Raw genomic sequence first — 19,188 nt, forward strand, 5'->3', positions numbered from 1 at the left:
TATGGTTACTGAGATTTATATCTAAAAAGGACAAGAGGATCTACATCTTCATGAACATATATCTATACTCATAGTTTACTGCCCCTGAGAAGTAGTTTTTCAAGTCCTTTACATCAACATTGCACATTGAGATCTACAATCCAAAGTGACATTGTGCTCAACATTGAAACTTACTAATTTCAAGCTTTTAAATTGCATCCAGGGTTGGGGTCAATACCATTTAAATAAAGTCAATTCAGAAAGTAAACTGAAACTCTTATGTTCCTGAATTGAAATTAAATTGACATCAACCCTGGTTTCATCCATGTTGAACAGTGAAATATTAAGCAGTGGTATCACAGGTAAAACACTTGCTAGACAGATTTCCCTTCCTCCTTGCAGTGTGAACACCATTCGTTTTGGGAGAGAGGAGCGAAGACAGAGAGTGAGGACAGTGAGAGAGACAGCAACTGGCTGCTAAATTCAAAGGACGGGTATGAAAGTACACTGACCAAACAGTGTGTGAGCACTTCTGGGAACTGCCAGCGCCTGGGGGGGGGAAGCAAAGCAGCACAGCTAACTAAAGTTGGCTATACTACACAGGCTTCTACAAAATTATTCTGCAATGGCGCATTGATTATCAAATGACTTCAATCTTTATTTCTTAGTTTGTCATATGTGTTTAAATGTAACTCTATTGCAGTGGTCATTGTTATAATACGCATTATTTCAGTCTCATCCCAATTTGTCTTTAAACAACGCCCCAAAAATGGGATATATCAAACTGACCATTCCATGTAAGGTTCATCCCCACAAAACATTTAACTATGAGCTGAACTGTCCTGATGGCACGTAAGAATATGCAAAGCTTCCTTTAGTCAATACATGCATCATCATAAACTTGAACCTCAGCATCATAACTGAGGTTTCATTTCATCAAATTGTCAAAGTATCTCCCTGAGAACAGGTCACAAAGCGATGTTGTACACGGCATCCTTATGCTAAGGATGGCATCACAGTTACATCACAATTATTCATAAGTAACAACTATACATTTTAACCTATTATTGACAACATATTGTACCGTTTATACATTACAACGTAAAAGTCTAGTACACATTTACAATTTTTTTTGTAAGTAAAGTTCTTACAAGAGTCAGAATAAGAAAATAAATAATTCAATACCTTTCAAAACAGGAAAAGTGTACAATGAATGCATAACTGTCACAACCGTCACAACTGAACGTCAAAACTGCTCTTGCCAGTTGTCTCACACGACTAAAGCACTTCATTCACAGGTGTGTGCATGATTCTGCAGATAGATGTGTTTCTCGGACATTTTATATCCAGAAAACATAAAGCAAATATACATAACCGCCATGTCCTACAGTTGGGAATAATGAACCAGCGATTTAAATCAACCTTAAATGCAGCTAAAAATTAAAACTAGAAATTAGGATAATAAGTCATCACTATTTTAGCCTTGAATGCTGTTTCAGTTTCATAAAACTAACTCCACACAATGGTTTCCCACAGTTTCAGGGTGCAATTTTGAACACAAGGCATAGAGGGCGTGATGCCCCTGACACTCACAGTCTCAGAATTACAGCAGTCTCAATAACAAAGACTAATAAAAACATGGTGAGTTCCCATAGTGTCGAGGTCCCAAAAACAAAAAACGGAGGATAAGAAAACGTAATAATTCCATGCGGCAGCATTCAAAAATAAACACATTCATTGAACCAGCGCTGTTGCTGATTTTACAGGAGATAAGCATCGAAAACGTGACCAGCGGTTGGGAAATCAAGTAGTAAAGTGTCTGTAGCTCATTTTGAGAAAAAATGTTTAAACGAATAGAATGACAGTAAAACAGTTAGGCTATTTGTTTGCTGGGTAGTTAACAGAAATTCTCTACGATTGTGTTTATTTTCCACTTTGATGGCAAACTTTCTGTACCGCTAACATTCACTTCCAGTCATTTTCGCTCCAGCGCTGGTCCAATGAATTTGTTTATATTCGAACGCATCTGCATGGAATTATTACGTTGTCTTAACCTTCTCCATCTTCAACCTAGCATAGTGTGGCCTCATAACGCCACCAATGTCCCATACAAAACAGGTCTTCTTGTCTTCTGGAGGACAGTCTTACAACACGGCATGAAGTGGAATGACAAAGATGCCGGTATTCATTTCAGGAACCAGGCTCATTTTAATTTTACAGTACAATATTTTAATGTCCGTGTTCATATTTTAGAGTGAACATTCTATAAGAGGTGAACATTTTCTGTTGCAATTACTCCGTACCGAGTGCACCAACCCAATTTAAACACTGGGAAACTGGCCCGAAAAAATGAAACCCTATGGTCAGTAGACAGAGAGAGACAGAGACAGAGACAGAGGAGCAGAGACAGAGAGACAGAGAGACAGAGAGAGAGAGAGAGAGAGAGAGAGAGAGAGAGAGAGAGAGACAGTGGTCCTCCTCATCTCTTCACCACCAGACCTGTGGTCCGTTAGGAAGTAGAACGTTCAAATAGGAATGTATCATGTAGAACAGATATGATTGTCTGTTTGATAGAATAGGAACTGTGAGCCCTCTTCATTTTATTTCACATCTCTGAATACACTTACTGTGGCTGGGTACAGACAGAGTGCTACCCTGAGAACGCAGTAAGTGCTGAGCCATGGTAAATAGAAGGGGTCCTCAAGTCCTCAATCCCAACAGCTGATAATGGGCGGGATGGGCAGACTAGGAGAGAAATTCTGGAATTCTGAGGGGCCGAATTAGAATCCCAACTCAAAGCTCTGTGGTCTCCCAACTGACCTCCCGCGGAACCTGACGTCATTTAGTCCCCATGTGGATGGTGGTGACTGTGGAGGGGCGTGGCCGGGGTGGCTCCACTGCTGCAGCTGGAGCCACAACCTGGTGTTCTGCCTGTGGTTCCCCTCTGATGCTGCCAGGGGCACTGCAGGCTGCAGTGGAGAGAGGCAGAGTGGGCAGAGGTTGTGGAGGACCTGAGGGGAGAAGAGCACTAGAATCACTGAAGCCTACAGTTAATAGAAAACAATTACTGAAACAGAATTGGGAGTAAATTATCCTTCCTGAATATGGAATTGCACTACAATATAAGTCAACGGGAACCAATCGATTAAAAAGTTAGACAGGCTTGGTAGATCCAAAGTACCAGACTAAACCGGTAAAGTAACGCAAAGGCGTCATTCAAGTCACCGTCTTTGCGTGAGAGGGTGGCACAGTCTACAGACATGCTCTTGGCCAGCATAGAGTTCGGTCCCTGTTGGTCAAAGCTCATACTGCTGCCAAAGCTACTGTTCAGACTGCTGCCCAGCTGCAAGCGCCTCATATGACGAATCACTGCCGTGGCGTTAAACGCTTGCTGTGGAGGAAACGGAGAGAGAGAAGGAGGGAGAGGAGGCAGGTAAGGAGAGATAGCGAGAACAGGCATGCAAAATAGGAAGGATAACTAAATGACAGTAAACATGTTTATGTTGGACACAATTTAAAATGTGTAAATTGGTACTTTTTGCATGCTTGGGTGTTTAATATCGATGTATTATTTAATACATTTCATGTGGGATGGGCCACAGGGGGTGACAGAACCCCCCCCCCCCCCCCAAAAAAAAATGAGAGAAGAGTAAATTGTGTACCCACCCTCCATTTGCTTTTGGCAAAATTTTTCCTCATCTGCCGACTGACTGATTCATGGATGTTCTTGCAGAGAGCCGTGTCCCCAGCAATCCTGAAATACAAAATCTGTTTATTGGTTAAAAAGTATTGATAATGAACATGTAGTGTGCAAAAGTTTTTCTTTTAACATGGTTAAAATTCCTGGCCTGGGTACCTATCCAGCTTGGAGCTGGTGATAGGATGTATACTGACCAGTCTCACGTTATATAATACCCACCTGTTACAATCACCCTTTGTGAGTTTATATAAACTCTATCAAGCCACCTGCCCAAGCCACAATAGGCCCAAAGACGCAACGGCTCGATTGCAACGGACAGGCATAATTTAACCTGCTCCTGCAGGTTACCACTGCATTTCTTAAAATGTAACTAACATGAGATGACGTGCACCTGCGGCTAAACTAAGCTTGATTGCAACAAAAAAAACCACAAGGATAAACCAGCAGATCAGTTGATCTCTCGTTGTTTACCTACCGTATGAAGTGATTATGATACCAGACAGCTAGTCTAGATTCTCTATTTCAAATATCGACCTATCAGGAGCATTGGAATATGTAAGGCTGATGAATGTAAAAATACTTGTAGTAGGCCTATATTTCATTCAAACATTTCACCTTAAATGGCAAAACAATATAATATATGCCAATCGAATTAACTTTAGACTACATTTTCCTTAGAATTTATTATTATTTTTTTTTTTATTTACTTGATTTAGTTACACATTTCAAATAAGGACTGTCCAGGGATATTTTACCCCCAATCTTGATAGGAAATGACCATACCAGACAATTTTATTTTAAAGACAGTTGTACTTAATGGACTATATAAATTGGAAACAAATAAAATAATGAGTAGGCTGCACCGTCAACATTCGTTTTCCGTTTCGTACAGTGTCGGGTCAACTGCCATAGTAGATTTGCCGTGGTAAAGGAGGAAATGCTTTATTTCAGTTGTACCGAATGATTGTCAAATATAGAAATCATCCTTAGTCTGCTCATAAAGTAGGACTAAGTTGTTCCAATGATAATACCAACCAGAGGGCAAAATTGTCTTGGAAATGTAGTCATGACTAAAAGACAACCACGACATCCCCGTTAGGGAGAGGTAAATCGCTGGCCAATGTTGGTTGCAGTTGAGATCAGCTGTGTGCGTGATTTTAGCACGTATTGATGGTTTAATGAGACATCTGCTGGTAATAAGCTGGTGTCTTTCGATGGTTACAATTTTGTATATTTTGCATCCGTGGGTCTCTGTCTCCCCAACCCCAGTCTGTCTCAGACCAGCAGAGAAGAGAGTTTAGGAGGCAGGGAGGGAGTCAGGGTGACGGATGACAGTGGGAGGACATGCATGGCACTGCTCTAAGTAACACCTGCATCATCCAGACATCCTCTATCTGCGTCAGCTTTCACCACGGTGCATTGTTCCCTTTGATTGTTCGGTCCCAATTCGCTTACCACCCCTTCCCATTTTTCCTAACACTTTGATGTTCACACATCGGTAAGGTGGAAGAGATACGAGGAGGCTTTATCACTACACGGACTCTACCTACCCAGACCCTTCAGATCTGCAAACATCAAAAGGGTTAGGGCCAAGAGAAGGGGGGATGGAGTAAATTGGGACCAGCAGCTGTATGACGGCGCTCAGTCAGTATGGTGGCAATCAGACGCTCACCAGGGGTGGACTAGAGCCTGGTCACAGGTGAATCTCTTCTCTGGATCTTTCTCCATCAGAGAGCTGATGAACTCTTTGGCTGTATGTGGAAGAGAGGAAGATACAAACAATCTCACTCATGGGACTGTATACCATGTGCCATTAATTCAAGATAGCATTACACACAAACAATTGTATACGTGCACACACATACATATACAAGCCTGGCTATGTCTTACTAGACTTGTGTAGACTTTTTGGGAACCAACAATTGATTCCCATTCAAAATCTTATTTTCCCTAACCCCTTAACCTAGTCCTTACCCTAACCCCTAAACCTAACCGTAAAAATCTCCATTTTACAAGTGTCCTCACTTCACTGAATTTGAGTTGGTTTACTATTCTTGTGAAGACGTTTGGTACTGGATCCCGTGTGGCTCAGTTGGTAGAGCACGGTCCCTGCAATACCAATGTGGTGGGTTCAATTCCCACAGGGGACAAGTATGAAAATGTATGCACTCACTACTTTAAGTAGCTCTGGGTAAGAGCGTCGGCAAAATGACTAAAATGTAAAATGTGCACGCGTACGGATGCAAACACACACAGCTCACCTGAATCCGATATATCGTCCCAATAGGGTGCATCAAACTCATAGTCTGCCTTGAGTATCTGCTCAAACAACTTCGAGTCATTCTCGTCATAGAATGGAGGGTAACCGCACAACCTTGGGGACAGATAACATATACATCGTCTACAGAAATGATTCATACCCTTGACTTATTCCACATTGTGTTGTGTTACAGCCCGAATTCAAAATTGATCAAATATTTATTTCTTTACATTTACATAAGTATTCACACCTTGTAGCCAATACATGTTAGAATCACCTTTGGCAACGAATACAGCTGTGAGTCTTTCTGGGTGAGTCTAAGAGCTTTGAACACCTGGATTGTACAATATTTGCACATTATTCTTTAAAAAATGATTTAAGCTCTGTCAAGCTGGTTGTTGATCCTTGCTAGACAGCCATTTTGAAGTCTTGCCATATATTTTCAAGCCGATTTAGGTCAAAACTGTAACTAAGCCACTCGGGAACATTCACTGTCTTCTTGGTAAGCAACTCCAGTGTAGGTTTGGTCTTGTGTTTTAGGTTATTGTCCTGTTGAAAGGTGAAGTTGACTCCCAGTGTCTGTTAAAGAGTGGTACTCAGTGATGTGTTTTGTTGGATTCACCCCAAACATAACGCTTTGTATTCAGGACATGAAGTTCATTTCTTTGCTGCAGTTTTACTTTAATGCTTTATTGCAAACAGGATGCATGTTTTGGACTATTTGTTATTCTGTACAGGCTTCCTTCTTTTTCACTGTCATTTAGGTTAGTATTGTGAAGTAACTTCAATGTTGTTGATCCATCCTCAGTTCTCTACTATCACAGCCATTCAACTCTGTAATTGTTTTACCTCTCTGGTCTTTGTGGTTGAATCAGTGTCTGAAATTCACTGCACGACCTTACAGATAATTGTATGTGTGGGGTACAGAGATGAGGTAGTCATTCAAAAATCATGTTAAACACTATTATTGCACACAGAGTGAGTCCATGCAACTTATTATGTGACTTGTTATGCACATTTTTACTCCTGAATGTATTTAGGCTTGCCTTAACAAAGAGGTTGAATACATATCGACAAGACATTTCAGCTTTTTATTAATTTGTAAAAATATCTAAAAACACATCATGTCACTTTGACATTATGGGGTATTGTGTCTAGGCCAGTGACACAAAAAAAAAAAAAAAAATTATGAGGTACTTACAGAATGTAAGCGATGACTCCGATAGACCAGCAGTCCACTGCTTTGCTGTAGGGCTTCTGAGCCAGAACCTCTGGGGCTGTGGAGAACATCATAAGGTTCAGAGGGAGATTTAGAACATTGAGGCCTTGCCTTACAATCCCTGTGTTGAGCTTGAACTGACACTAGCAAAGTGTGTTCCAAACATACTTGTGTGGATAGGAAATAAGGCTTCTTCCAGATTAACCTCTAAGTAAACAAGGACACAATAGAAGTAAGGGAGAACCAAAGCTCTGTTGCCATATGTTCTTAAGGAGTGTTTTTCAGAAACCACCCACTACTTCACCACTGTATATACTAAACTCATATTCATTTTGTTTGGGTGAGGTTTCCTCCGGTCAAATTAGGTGAATTATGTTTAGGTTAACCCAGAAATCAAGATATGTTTAGATTATGTCACTACGGCAGACTTCCTTATGTCATGTCTTCCTTCCATTTTACCTAATGAAACCCATAGCAGGTTGTACTGTCACACGTTACACTATATCTCAACTAACCCGTTAAGGGCGATAAACTGGAACAAGGCTCAAGATTCAAGGCCTGTTCATTTCATGTTCATGAATGTTGCATTTTACCTAATGAAACCCATTGTGGGTGGTAACCGTAAAAAATAAAAAGTCTATACTTTACTCCAGCATACCCATTACGGGCGGTAACTATAGAAACAAGGTAGCTTTATTCTCATCAGGGGAATTCAGCAAAACACGGTTGCTATATTCACGTCAGGGGAATTTAGTGAAGTGTCATCCTATTTGCAACACACCTGTTATTGCATTTCCACTTCCTTTCGTGTGTGTTGCACTTGCATTCAGTAGTGTCTATGAGTCACATGATTATGAAGGCATAAATGAAAGCATGTATACTTTCTGTTGCATTTCCGTAGTTTTGTCTTTGTGATGTACTTGTCTATTCACATGATGTATTAGGTCATGTTTCATGTTTGGTGTGGACCCCAGGAAGAGTAGCTGCTGCTTTGGCAGTAGCTAATATGGATCCTAACAGCCCAGAGGGTAGAGAGAACAGCCTCACCCACATATCCTGGTGTCCCACAGGCAGTGGCCATCACGTCTCCTGTCCCCTCCATCTTAGACAGACCAAAGTCACTGATCATGATCTTGGCCTCATCACGGGGGTTGTAGTAAAGCAGGTTCTCTGGCTGAGAAAAGAAACAATCAGTATTGGGGAATAAGAGATTTGAGCTCCGTGTATGTGTGTGTCTCACTCAGTACCTTGAGGTCTCTGTGTACGATGCCCATAGCATGGAGGTAGTTGACAGCATCAAGCACCTGTTTAATGAGCCTGCTGGCGTCCATCTCTGTGTAGAAACCCTTCTCTACGATGCGGTCAAACAACTCCCCACCAGACACCCTGAGACAGAGACAGAGGTTTAGTCAATCTAACCCAAGCGTAACCCTAGCTTCATGTCTATATCCGGGTTCAACTTCAACCCTAACCCTGGCTTCATGTCCAGTTCCTGGTTCAACCCTAGCCTCAACCACAACCCTAACCCTTTACGATGCAGTCAAAACACCTTCCGTCCAGATACTCGGAGGAGATTGAGGACTGAATTAACCTAACCCTCACTTAGGGCTGGTTTCCCCAGATACTTAAAACACATGTAACCCTAATGAAACTTCGTGTCGAAATGTTGGGGAATAAATGATTGCGTCGGAGCTAGCGTGCAGCTTTATCTTTTCTTTCAAAGTTTTCAGACACTTCATCTTAGTCCTGAATGAAAAGGCTATTTCAATAGAGATTCTCCATTGATCATGCCTTTCTTAAAATCTGTCAAGGCTAAATCCATGTCTGGGAAACTGACCCTAGAGACTCCTTATTTAATTAGTCTTTCGCCAGACTGTGTTCGCTACAGTGTTACAACCATGACACAAAAGAAACATAGAAGCAACTCTTTGGGAATGCTTACATCCATACAGGTTGCTTTTGTATAGCCGAGGCCAAAACGCACCTCGATAGCCCTTGAACGCTTTACTGCAGCAAAACATGAGACGTTATCACAGTGATTGATTTGGACCAGTGGCTCACACGGATACAGAGTACCGGCACATCCTGTTTTCTACTGCGCAAGTACAGACACCTCTTCTAGAAATATGAACACCGGTCCTGCATTATCAGAAAGACAGACAGACATATACAAGATGCAGACAGACAAAATGGTGGTTGAGGTACTGTACTCACAACTGCATGATGAGGTATAGGTGGTTGGAGCTCTCATAGATGTCCTCCAAAGCCACAATGTTCTCATGTTTTATCCTGAAGAGGGGAAACAGTATATTTAATTGACTCACCGTTCTGCTAACCTCTGATAATTTCAATGCACAGCACAATAAAGCCCAATTTCCTCACCAAATAGTTTTATTTATTACATTCATCACCACAAAGCAATGTCAGTCCCAAACAGCACCATATTCCCTACAGTGCACTACTTTTGACCAGAGTCCCATTTGAAACGCAGCTCTTTTCATGTTAAATTGCTTTGAATCATCAAGTGTTTTCAATATTCTTTCTGTTCTCAATAGGCCATAGAAAAAAATCTGTGTGTGAGCGTGGGTGAAAAGTGTGTGTGTGTGTGTGTGTCTGGTGACAAGGCAGACAATGAACTTGTTGAAACCTCTACTTCAGTGTTTCACCAGCAGCAAGGAGAAATGTCTGAATCCCAAATTGCACCCTATTCCCCATATTGTGCCCTACTTTTGACCAGAGCCCATTGAGCTACATAGGGAATAGGGTGCTATTTGAGACACACAGAAAGAAAGTCCCTCTGCTCAGAGTTCTAACTAATCATAGGGTGTCCACCCACTCTGCCCATAGTGGGTAGAAAATGGACTTGGCGATGAAATTTCACTTCCTTATGTTATAAAACACACTTTACCAAGACAAATATGATAATTCATGTTCTGAATCATTGAGTGGGGTCTTTGTCTGACATTTAATTAACATTTTATCCAAAAAGTCAGATTTCGTAACCTAATACATCCCATAATAAGCAACGAGCTCTGTTGATAGCAATGCAGGTTTCTCGTAACAACTTCAGTCGATTTTACATTTTGTGGTCGTTGTCTTTAAATTTGTTTCCGCGGGTCGCAAAAGACAAAATCTGTGTGACACGAGCTGAAGTCAATGTAAAAGGCTTTGAAAATAGAAAGCTTAGTATGCGCTCAGAAATGTTAGAAAAACTGGAATTTTAAATAATTCTGAAAAGTGCATACAGTACTAAAATATGAAAACACTACATGTCATCTCAAAAATCGATATCCATCTTACCTCTAAATTGTTTTATGTCCTACAGATTAGAGAAGAAATATGAGAAGTTTATTTAAATCACTCAAAATTATGGCAAAGCATATTCTGTAGGAGGGGTTAATATGAATTTCTAATATTTCACAAGATTTATATGAATCGAGTCATGAACATATAGACTTTGAAATTAACATTTGGTTGCTCCCTTCCTATAGACAGAAACTCAAACAGGAAGTACCCGTGCTAAGACTATTCAACGCTGGTCTGACCAATCGGAATCCACTCTTCAAGAAAGTTTTGATCACGTGGACAGGGATATGTTCCGTGTAGCCTCCAAGAACAACATAGACAAATACACGGATACGGTGACTGAGTTTATCAGGAAGTGTATAGGAGATGTTGTTCCCACTGTGACTATTAAAACCTACCCTAACCAGAAACCGTGGATAGATGGCAGCATTCGCGCAAAACTGAAAGTGCGAACCACCGCATTTAACCATGGCAAGGTGACTGGGAATATGGCTGAATACAAACGGTGTAGTTATTCCCTCCGTAAGGCAATCAAACAGGCACAATGTCAGTATAGAGACAAAGTAGTCGCAATTCAACGGCTCAGATATGAGACGTATATGGCAGAGTCTACAGATAGTAACGAAATACAAAAGGAAAACCAGCCACATCACGGACACCGACGTCTTGCTTCCAGACAAGTTAAACGCCTTCTTCGCCCACTGTGAGGATAACACAGTGCCACAGACGCGGCCTGCTACCAAGGACTGTGGGCTCTCCTCCTTCATGGCTGATGTGAGCAAGACATTTAAGCGTGTTAACCCTCGCAAGGCTGCCGGCCCAGACGGCATCCCTAGCCGCGTCCTCAGAGCATGCGCATACCAGCTGGCTGGAATGTTTACAGACATATTCAATCTCTCCCTATCCCAGTCTGCTGTCCCCACATACTTCAAGATGCTCACCATTGTTTCTGTACCCAAGAAAGCAAAGGTAACTTAACTAAATGACTATTGCCCCGTAGCACTCACTTCTGTCATCATGAAGTGCTTTGAGAGACTAGTCAAGGATCATATCACCTCTACCTTACCTGACACCCTAGACCCATTTCAATTTGCTTACCACCCCAATAGATCCACAGATGATGCAATCACCATCACACTGCACTGTGCTCTATCCCATCTGTACAAGAGGAATACCTATGTAAGAATGCTGTTCATTGACAATAGCTCAGCATTCAACACCATAGTACCCTCCAAGCTCATTTAGCTCGAGGCCCTGGGTCTGAACTCCACCCTGTGCAACTGGGTCCTGGACTTCCTGACAGGCTACTCTCAGGAGGTGAAAGTAGGAAACAAACCTCCACTTCGCTGATTCTCAACACTGGGGCCCCACAAGGGTGCGTGCTCAGCCCCCTCCTGTACTCCTTGTTCACCCATGACTGCGTGGCCACGCAAGCCTTCAACTCATTTATCAAGTTTGCGGACGGCAACAATAGGCCTGATTACCAACAATAACGAGACAGGCTACAGGGAGGAGGTGAGGGCTCTGGGAGTGTGGTGCCAGGAAAATAACCTTTCACTCAACGTCACCAAAACAAAGGAGCTGATCGTGGACTTCAGGAAACAGCAGAGGGAACACCCCCCTATTGTCATCGACGGGACCGCAGTGGAGAAGGTGGAAAGCTTCAGCGGCGTACACATCACTGACACATTGAAATGGTCCACTCACACAGACAGTGTAGCGAAGAAGGCGCAACAGCGCCTCTTCCACCTCAGGAGGCTGAAGAAATTTGTCATAGCACCTTAAACCCTCATAGATGTACAATTGTGAGCATCCTGTCAGGCTTTATCACCTCCTGGTACAGCAACTGCACCGCCCGCAACCGCAGTGTTCTCCAGACACATCACCGGGGGAAAACGACCTGCCCTCCAGGACACCTACAGCACCCGATGTCACAAGAAGGGCAAAAAAGATAATTAAGGACATCAACCACCCGAGCCACTGTCTGTTCACCCCGCTATCATCCAGAAGGTGAGGTCAGTACAGGTTGGGACCGAGAGACTGAAAAACAGCTTCTATCTCAAGGCCATCAGACTGTTAAATAGCCATTACTAGCACAGAGGCTGCTGCCCTAAATACATCGACTTGAAATCACTGGCCACTTTAATAATGGAACACTAGTCACTTTAATAATGTTTACATATTTTGCATTACTCATCTCATTTGTATATACTATCTTAGTCTATGCCGCTCTGACATTGCTTGTCCAAATATTTATATATTCTTAGTTCCATTCTTTTAGATTTGTGTGTATTGTTGTGAAATGGTTAGATATTTCTTGTTAGATATTACTGCACTGTTGGAGCTAGAAACACAAGCATTTCACTACACCCGCAATAACATCTGTTTAACACGTGTACGTGACCAATACAATTTTGATTTGATTTATAGGATATTCCCTCCATCGCGACACTGCTGCCCAGTTGAAGAGCTTGTGATCTCCATGCAGCACCACAGCACCATTCGCCTTCAGAAAAGCCCCCCCTCAGCCTCAGAAGATGCCCTTCTGGAGGCATGCAGCCATTGTCATTATACCCCAATGTAGGCCTATTTGCCTACTAGCCAAATAAAGCACAAAACATGCATGATGCGTGCAACTCGTTAATTCAACATATTTGAATATTTAATTAATCCTTCGTTCAGTTCAGTTCAGTCAGTCAGTCATTTGTTTGAGTTGCAATAGGAACTAAATCAAAGAGAATAGAACATTCTCACCAGTTTGTTTATTGAAAAGTTCTTTAGCCCATCACTTTAATAATTCAACGTTTGATTTAGGCATATCCAAATAAAAAAAAATGGCCTTCAACTTGTAGGCATTGCAATTTAGGCTATCATTTTGGGTACTGGTATCATGCAGAATCATTTTAGAACTCTATTTGTGTTTTCATTATATGGCTCGCGTTAAAAAGAGACCCTAGCTCACAGGTTTCTAAATACATCCTCTAAATGTTAAACAAAAATTGTTGAAGAAGCACATGCAGTGGCTGATCGGGAAAACAGATCTGGCAATAAAAATAAGCTATAGATGGTCTTGACCATTTGGTACCCCTTGGCTATTTCGCTCAGGACAGGTTATAGCCAAGACTTAATATTTTGTTTTGTCTCATTTATTGAAATGGATACATGGCCTCTGCGCGATGGGGCTGTGCAATGAAAATGGCTATAACAAGCCTACATACAGAGTGGAATTCATTAATAAAACAATCAAAATGCCTAATACAAGGCCTAGAGTCCGTTCTCCCAAATACAGGAAAAAGTGCGGTCACATGATCACCATAATAGCCCCACGCGGCTATAAGAACAAATGATGCAATTATATGGCCATTAAATAACACAACAGCATGGTATATTTAGATAGTAAATATGATTTAGGCTTACTCTGCTATCTATTTTGCAGTGCAGGTGGTTATTCTAGACAAGGCTCTTCTGTGTCTTTACCATTCTCACACAAGTCATTTGCTGAAGGCCCAAGCCTATACTACGCCATCTACTGGTGTAACGTAGTTATTGAATGCGGTTCTAAAACAAGCTCTAGACTTTTAATTTGCAAATTAAACCGGAAGCTGCAAAGCAACTCTAATGTCTGGGCAAGAGTTGCTTGATTAACTAGCTAACTTCAACTAGCTACGTTCAGTTCCTGTCCTTTGCAGATTGCACATTACTGAATAAAGTTTGTCCGCATAAAAAAGATCTGTCACCGAGTAAAGGGAGAAGTAAAGTAAGAATTGAACATGTAAATATTCATTAATAGTTGTAACATAGATCTGTAAACGTACAAAACCCTATTTCAAAGTTTACGTTTTATGTTTCTTGCATGGTTTTTCTCACGATCCTAATGATATGTACGTTCAACCTTTTGACAGGTATTTCGCTCCATACCTACAGCTGAAGTCGGAAGTTTACATACACCTTAGTCAAATACATTTAAAAACTCAGTTTTTCACAATTCCTGACATTTAATCCTAGTAAAAATGCCCTGTCTTAGGCCAGTTAGGATCACCACTTTATTTTAAGAATGTGAAATGTCAGAATAATAGTTGAGAGAATGATTTATTTCAGCTTTTATTTCTTTCATCACATTCCTAGTAGGTCAGAAGTTTACATACACTCAATTAGTATTTGGTAGCATCGCCTTTAAATTGTTTAACTTGGGTCAAACGTTTCGGGTAGCCTTCCACAAGCTTCCCACAATAAGTTGGGTGAATTTTGGCCCATTCCTCCTGACAGAGCTGGTGTAACTGAGTCAGGTTTTTAGGCCTCCTTGCTCGCACACACTTTTTCAGTTCTGCCAATACATTTTCTGTAGGATTGAGGTCAGGGCTTTGTGATGGCCACTCCAATACCTTGACTTTGTTGTCCTTAAGCCATTTTGCCACAACTTTGGAAGTATGCTTGGGGTCATTGTCCATTTGGAAAACCCATTTGCAACCAAGCTTTAACTTCCTGACTGATGTCTTGAGATGTTGCTTCAATATATCCACATAATGTTCCTACCTCATGATGACATCTATTTTGTGAAGTGCACTAGTCCCTCCTGCAGCAAAGCACCCTCACAACATGATGCTGCCACCCCTGTGCTTCACGGTTGGGATGGTGTTCTTCGGCTTGCAAGCCTCCCCCTTTTTCCTCCAAACATAACGATGGTCATTATGGCCAAACAGTTCTATTTTTCTTTCATCAGACCAGAGGACATTTCTCCAAAAAGTACGATCTTTGTCTCGATGTGCAGTTGCAAACCGTAGTCTGGCGTTTTTAATGGTGGTTTTGGAGCAGTGGCTTCTTCCTTGCTGAGCGGCCTTTCAGGTTATGTCGATATAGGACTCGTTTTACTGTGGATATAGATACTTTTGTACCTGTTTCCTCCAGCATCTTCACAAGGTCCTTTGCTGTTGTTCTGGGATTGATTTGCACTTTTCGTACCAAAGTACATTCATCTCTAGGAAACAAAACGTGTCTCCTTCCTGTGAGGTATGACGGCTGCGTGGTCCCATGGTGTTTATACTTGCGTACTATTGTTTGTACAGATGAATGTGGTACATTCAGGCATTTGGAAAGTGTATGTAACCTTTCGACTTCAACTGTATACTATGTACCTGGTTTAGAGTAGTTAGTGAGGTAACTTTGGTCAACTCCGGATAACCGAGTGGGAAAAAAGGTGCTTATGCATTGATAAACACACTAAAGGTGGCATCAACAATAAGTAACACCATTGCCTGCTGAATTTGTATTTTGATGTCGGCACAAATGATAATGTGGCACTGAATCGCCCATGGATTGGTGTTTCAGTATTGTCTCAATGAAGAGTCCGGCATTCAACATGCACACGCAGTTACAAGCCTGCGAGAGAGTGGCAGGCGGATGAGCAATATCCACCGTCGTAATATGGATGAAGCCTGAGCTAGAATGTGAAGCTAACTGAAGCTGGTTTGCTTAAGAAAACCCTGAGTAAATCTAGCTTGCATTGTAGTATACCACTCTGGTGTCCAAGCAACAAGGTGTGGGTGATCAGAACACTAAAACACCATGGAAAAGAGATAAAATGACGGGCCTCCTTCAGAGAGACAGGTGGGTGAATGACGGGCAGGAGGAGTGTATGTGTGCTGACGTCGGTGACCTGAACAGTGAAACCTGTTAAACTACACTGCTGCTTCAGGGTCATTAGATAAAGGAGCAAGAGAAACAAGCACTGGTGAGAAGGAAGAGAGAAAGCCAGGATGGCGGAGTCGAAGGATGGCAGCCGTAACCAAGCAACTACTCCCCCCTTGATCGCCCTCAGGGCGCCCGGTACCTACTTCCTAAGCACGGCGATTTCATTCTCAATGCTGGTCTCTTTTCCCTTCAGTGCTTTCTTTGGGATGCACTTCACTGCAACCATCTTCCCTGTGGCCTTCTCTCTGGCCATGATCACCTCAGAGAACGCACCACTGTGGAAACAAAGGGAAAGGGAGATAAAGATGGGGGGGGGGAGAGAAAGGGGTAGTGTTAAAATGGCGCCAGAAGAAATAGCAGCAGTTTTACGGGCACCCAACCAATTGTGCTATTATGTGTTTTTTTCACGTTATTTGTAACTTATTTTGTACATAACGTTTCTGCAACTGTATCTTACGGCAAAAAAAGAGCTTCTGGATATCAGGACAGCGATCACTTCCTCGGATTAGACAAAATATTTTTTCTTCAACAAGGAGGAAGCACAGGACATTCTCCAAACACCTGACAGGGCCAACATCCCCGTTATTTGCAATAGGAGGAGACGCAGGTATAGAGTACACGGAGCGGGATGCCTGGTGAGGTCCCGCAGGAGGCGAGTGGGAAAGCTGCCGTTACCGTCAATATTACTCGCCAACGCGCAATCATTGGACAATAAACTAGACGAGGTACGATCACGAATATCCTACCAAAGGGACATCAAAAACTGTAATATCCTATGTTTCACGGAATCGTGGCTGAATGACGACATGGGTATTCAGCTAGCGGGATACACGCTGCACCGGCAAGATAGAACAGCACACTCCGGTAAGACGAGGGGGAGGGGGCGGTCTGTGCATATTTGTAAACAATAGCTGGTGCATGAAATCTAAGGAAGTGTCTAGATTTTGCTCACCTCAAGTAGAGTATATTGTGATAAATTGCAGGCCACACTACTTGCCTAGAGAGTTCTCAGCTATACTTTTTGTGGCTGTTTATTTACCACCACAATCAGATGCCGGCACTAAGACCGCACTCAGTCAGCATGTACTCTGTATAAGGAAATAAGCAAACAGGAAACCACTCACCCAGAGGCGGCGCTCCTAGTGGCCAGAGACTTTAATGCAGGGAAACAAATCAGTTCTTCCAAATTTCTCTCAACATGTTAAATGTGCAACCAGAGGGGGGAAACAAATTCTAGATCACCTGTACTCCACACACAGAGATGCGTACAGGCAACATTCGCACTGAGCTAAAGGGTAGAGCTGCCGCTTTCAAGGTGCGGGACTCTAACCCGGAAGCTTACAAGAAATCCTGCTATGCCCTGCGACGAATCATCAAACAGGAAAAACATCAATACAGGGATAAGATTGAATCATACTACAACGGCTCCGATGCTTGTCTTATGTGGCAGGGCTTGCAAACTATTACAGACTATAAAGGGAAGCACAGCCGCGAGCTGCCCAGTGACACGAGCCTCCCAGACGAGCTAAATCACTTCTATGCTCGCGTCGAGGCAAGCAACACTGAGGCATGCATGAGAGCATCAGCTGTTCCGGACGACTGTGTGATCACGCTCTCCGTAGCCGACGTGAGTAAGACCTTTAAACAGGTCAACATACACAAGGCTGCGGGGCCAGACGGATTACAAGGACGTGTGCTCTGGGCATGTGCTGACCAACTGGCAGGTGTCTTCACTGACATTTCAACCTGTCCCTTATTGAGACTGTAATACCAACATGTTTCAAGCAGACCACCATAGTCCCTGTGTCCAAAAACACAAAGGCAACCTGCCTAAACGACTAGACCCACAGCACTCACGTCCGTAGCCACGAAGTGCTTTGAAAGGCGGGTAATGGCACACATCAACACCATTATCCCAGAAACCCTAGACCCACTCCAATTTGAATACTGCCCAAACAGATCCACAGATGATGCAATCTCTATTGCACTCCACACTGCCCTTTCCCACCTGGACAAAAGGAACACTTACGTGAGAATGCTATTCATTGACTACAGCTCAGCGTTCAACACCATAGCTTAGTGATGAGCTTTGAGGGTACTAAGGATCCTGGGACTAAACACCTCCCTCTGCAACTGGATCCTGGACTTCCTGACGGGTGGTGAGGATAGGTAGCAACACATCTGCCACGCTGATCCTCAACACTGGAGCCCCCCATGGGTGCGTGCTCAGTCCCCTCCTGTACTCCCTGTTCACCCACGACTGCATGGACAGGTACGACTCCAACACCATCATTAAGTTTGCAGATGACACAACAGTGGTAGGCCTGATCACCGACAAGACAGCCTATAGGGAGGAGGTCAGAGACCTGTCCGGGTGGTGCCAGAATAACAACCTATCCCGCAACATAACCAAGACTAAGGAGATGATTGTGGACTACAGGAAAAGGAGGACTGAGCACGCCCCCATTCTCATCGACGGGTCTGGAGTGGAGCAGGTTGAGAGCTTCAAGTTCCTTGGCGTCCACATCAGCAACAAATTAGAATGGTTCAAACACACCAAGACGGTCATGAAGAGGGCACGACAAAGCCTATTTCCCCTCAGGAAACGAAGAAGATTTGGCATGGGTCCTGATATCCTCAAAGGTTCTACAGCTGCAACATCGAGAACATCCTGACTGTTTGCATCACTGCCTGGAACGGCAATTGCTCGACCTCCGACAGCAAGGCACTACAGAGGGTAGTGCGTACGGCCCAGTACATCACTGGGGCTAAGCTGCCTGCCATCCAGGACCTCTACACCAGGCGGTGTCAGAGGAAGGCCCTAAATATTGTCAAAGACCCCAGCCATAGACTGTTCTCTCTACTACCGCATGGCAAGCGGTACCGGAGTGCCAAGTCTAGGACAAAAAGGCTCCTCAACAGTTTTTACCCCCAAGCCATAAGACTCCTGAACAGGTAATCAAATGGCTACCCGGACTATTTGCAAATTGTGCCCCCCCCCCCAACCCCTTTTTTACGCTGCTGCTACTCTCTGTT

General features: G+C 43.0%; 1 protein-coding gene across 2 annotated transcripts in view; it reads right to left on the bottom strand.

The window, feature by feature from the left end:
• The window catches only part of LOC106573059 (calcium/calmodulin-dependent protein kinase type 1D), a 52,293-nt gene continuing 33,105 nt past the window's right edge, over nt 1-19,188 (bottom strand). The window contains exons 2-11 of one of the 2 annotated variants that reach the window (XM_014147711.3): nt 16,296-16,427; nt 9,373-9,447; nt 8,406-8,544; nt 8,206-8,332; nt 7,141-7,216; nt 5,941-6,053; nt 5,352-5,430; nt 3,646-3,733; nt 3,205-3,370; nt 1-2,990 (exon numbers count right to left, since the gene is read on the bottom strand). In XM_014147711.3, coding sequence (XP_014003186.1) covers nt 2,818-2,990; nt 3,205-3,370; nt 3,646-3,733; nt 5,352-5,430; nt 5,941-6,053; nt 7,141-7,216; nt 8,206-8,332; nt 8,406-8,544; nt 9,373-9,447; nt 16,296-16,427 — 1,168 coding nt within the window. In that variant the 3' untranslated portion in view covers nt 1-2,817. The remainder of the gene's footprint in view (nt 2,991-3,204; nt 3,371-3,645; nt 3,734-5,351; nt 5,431-5,940; nt 6,054-7,140; nt 7,217-8,205; nt 8,333-8,405; nt 8,545-9,372; nt 9,448-16,295; nt 16,428-19,188) is intronic. The other variant, XM_014147712.3, reaches the window with a different exon arrangement.

This window comes from Salmo salar, chromosome 16 (genome assembly GCF_965601325.2).
Source record: "Salmo salar chromosome 16, fSalSal1, whole genome shotgun sequence".
Classification (NCBI taxonomy): Eukaryota; Metazoa; Chordata; class Actinopteri; order Salmoniformes; family Salmonidae; genus Salmo; species Salmo salar.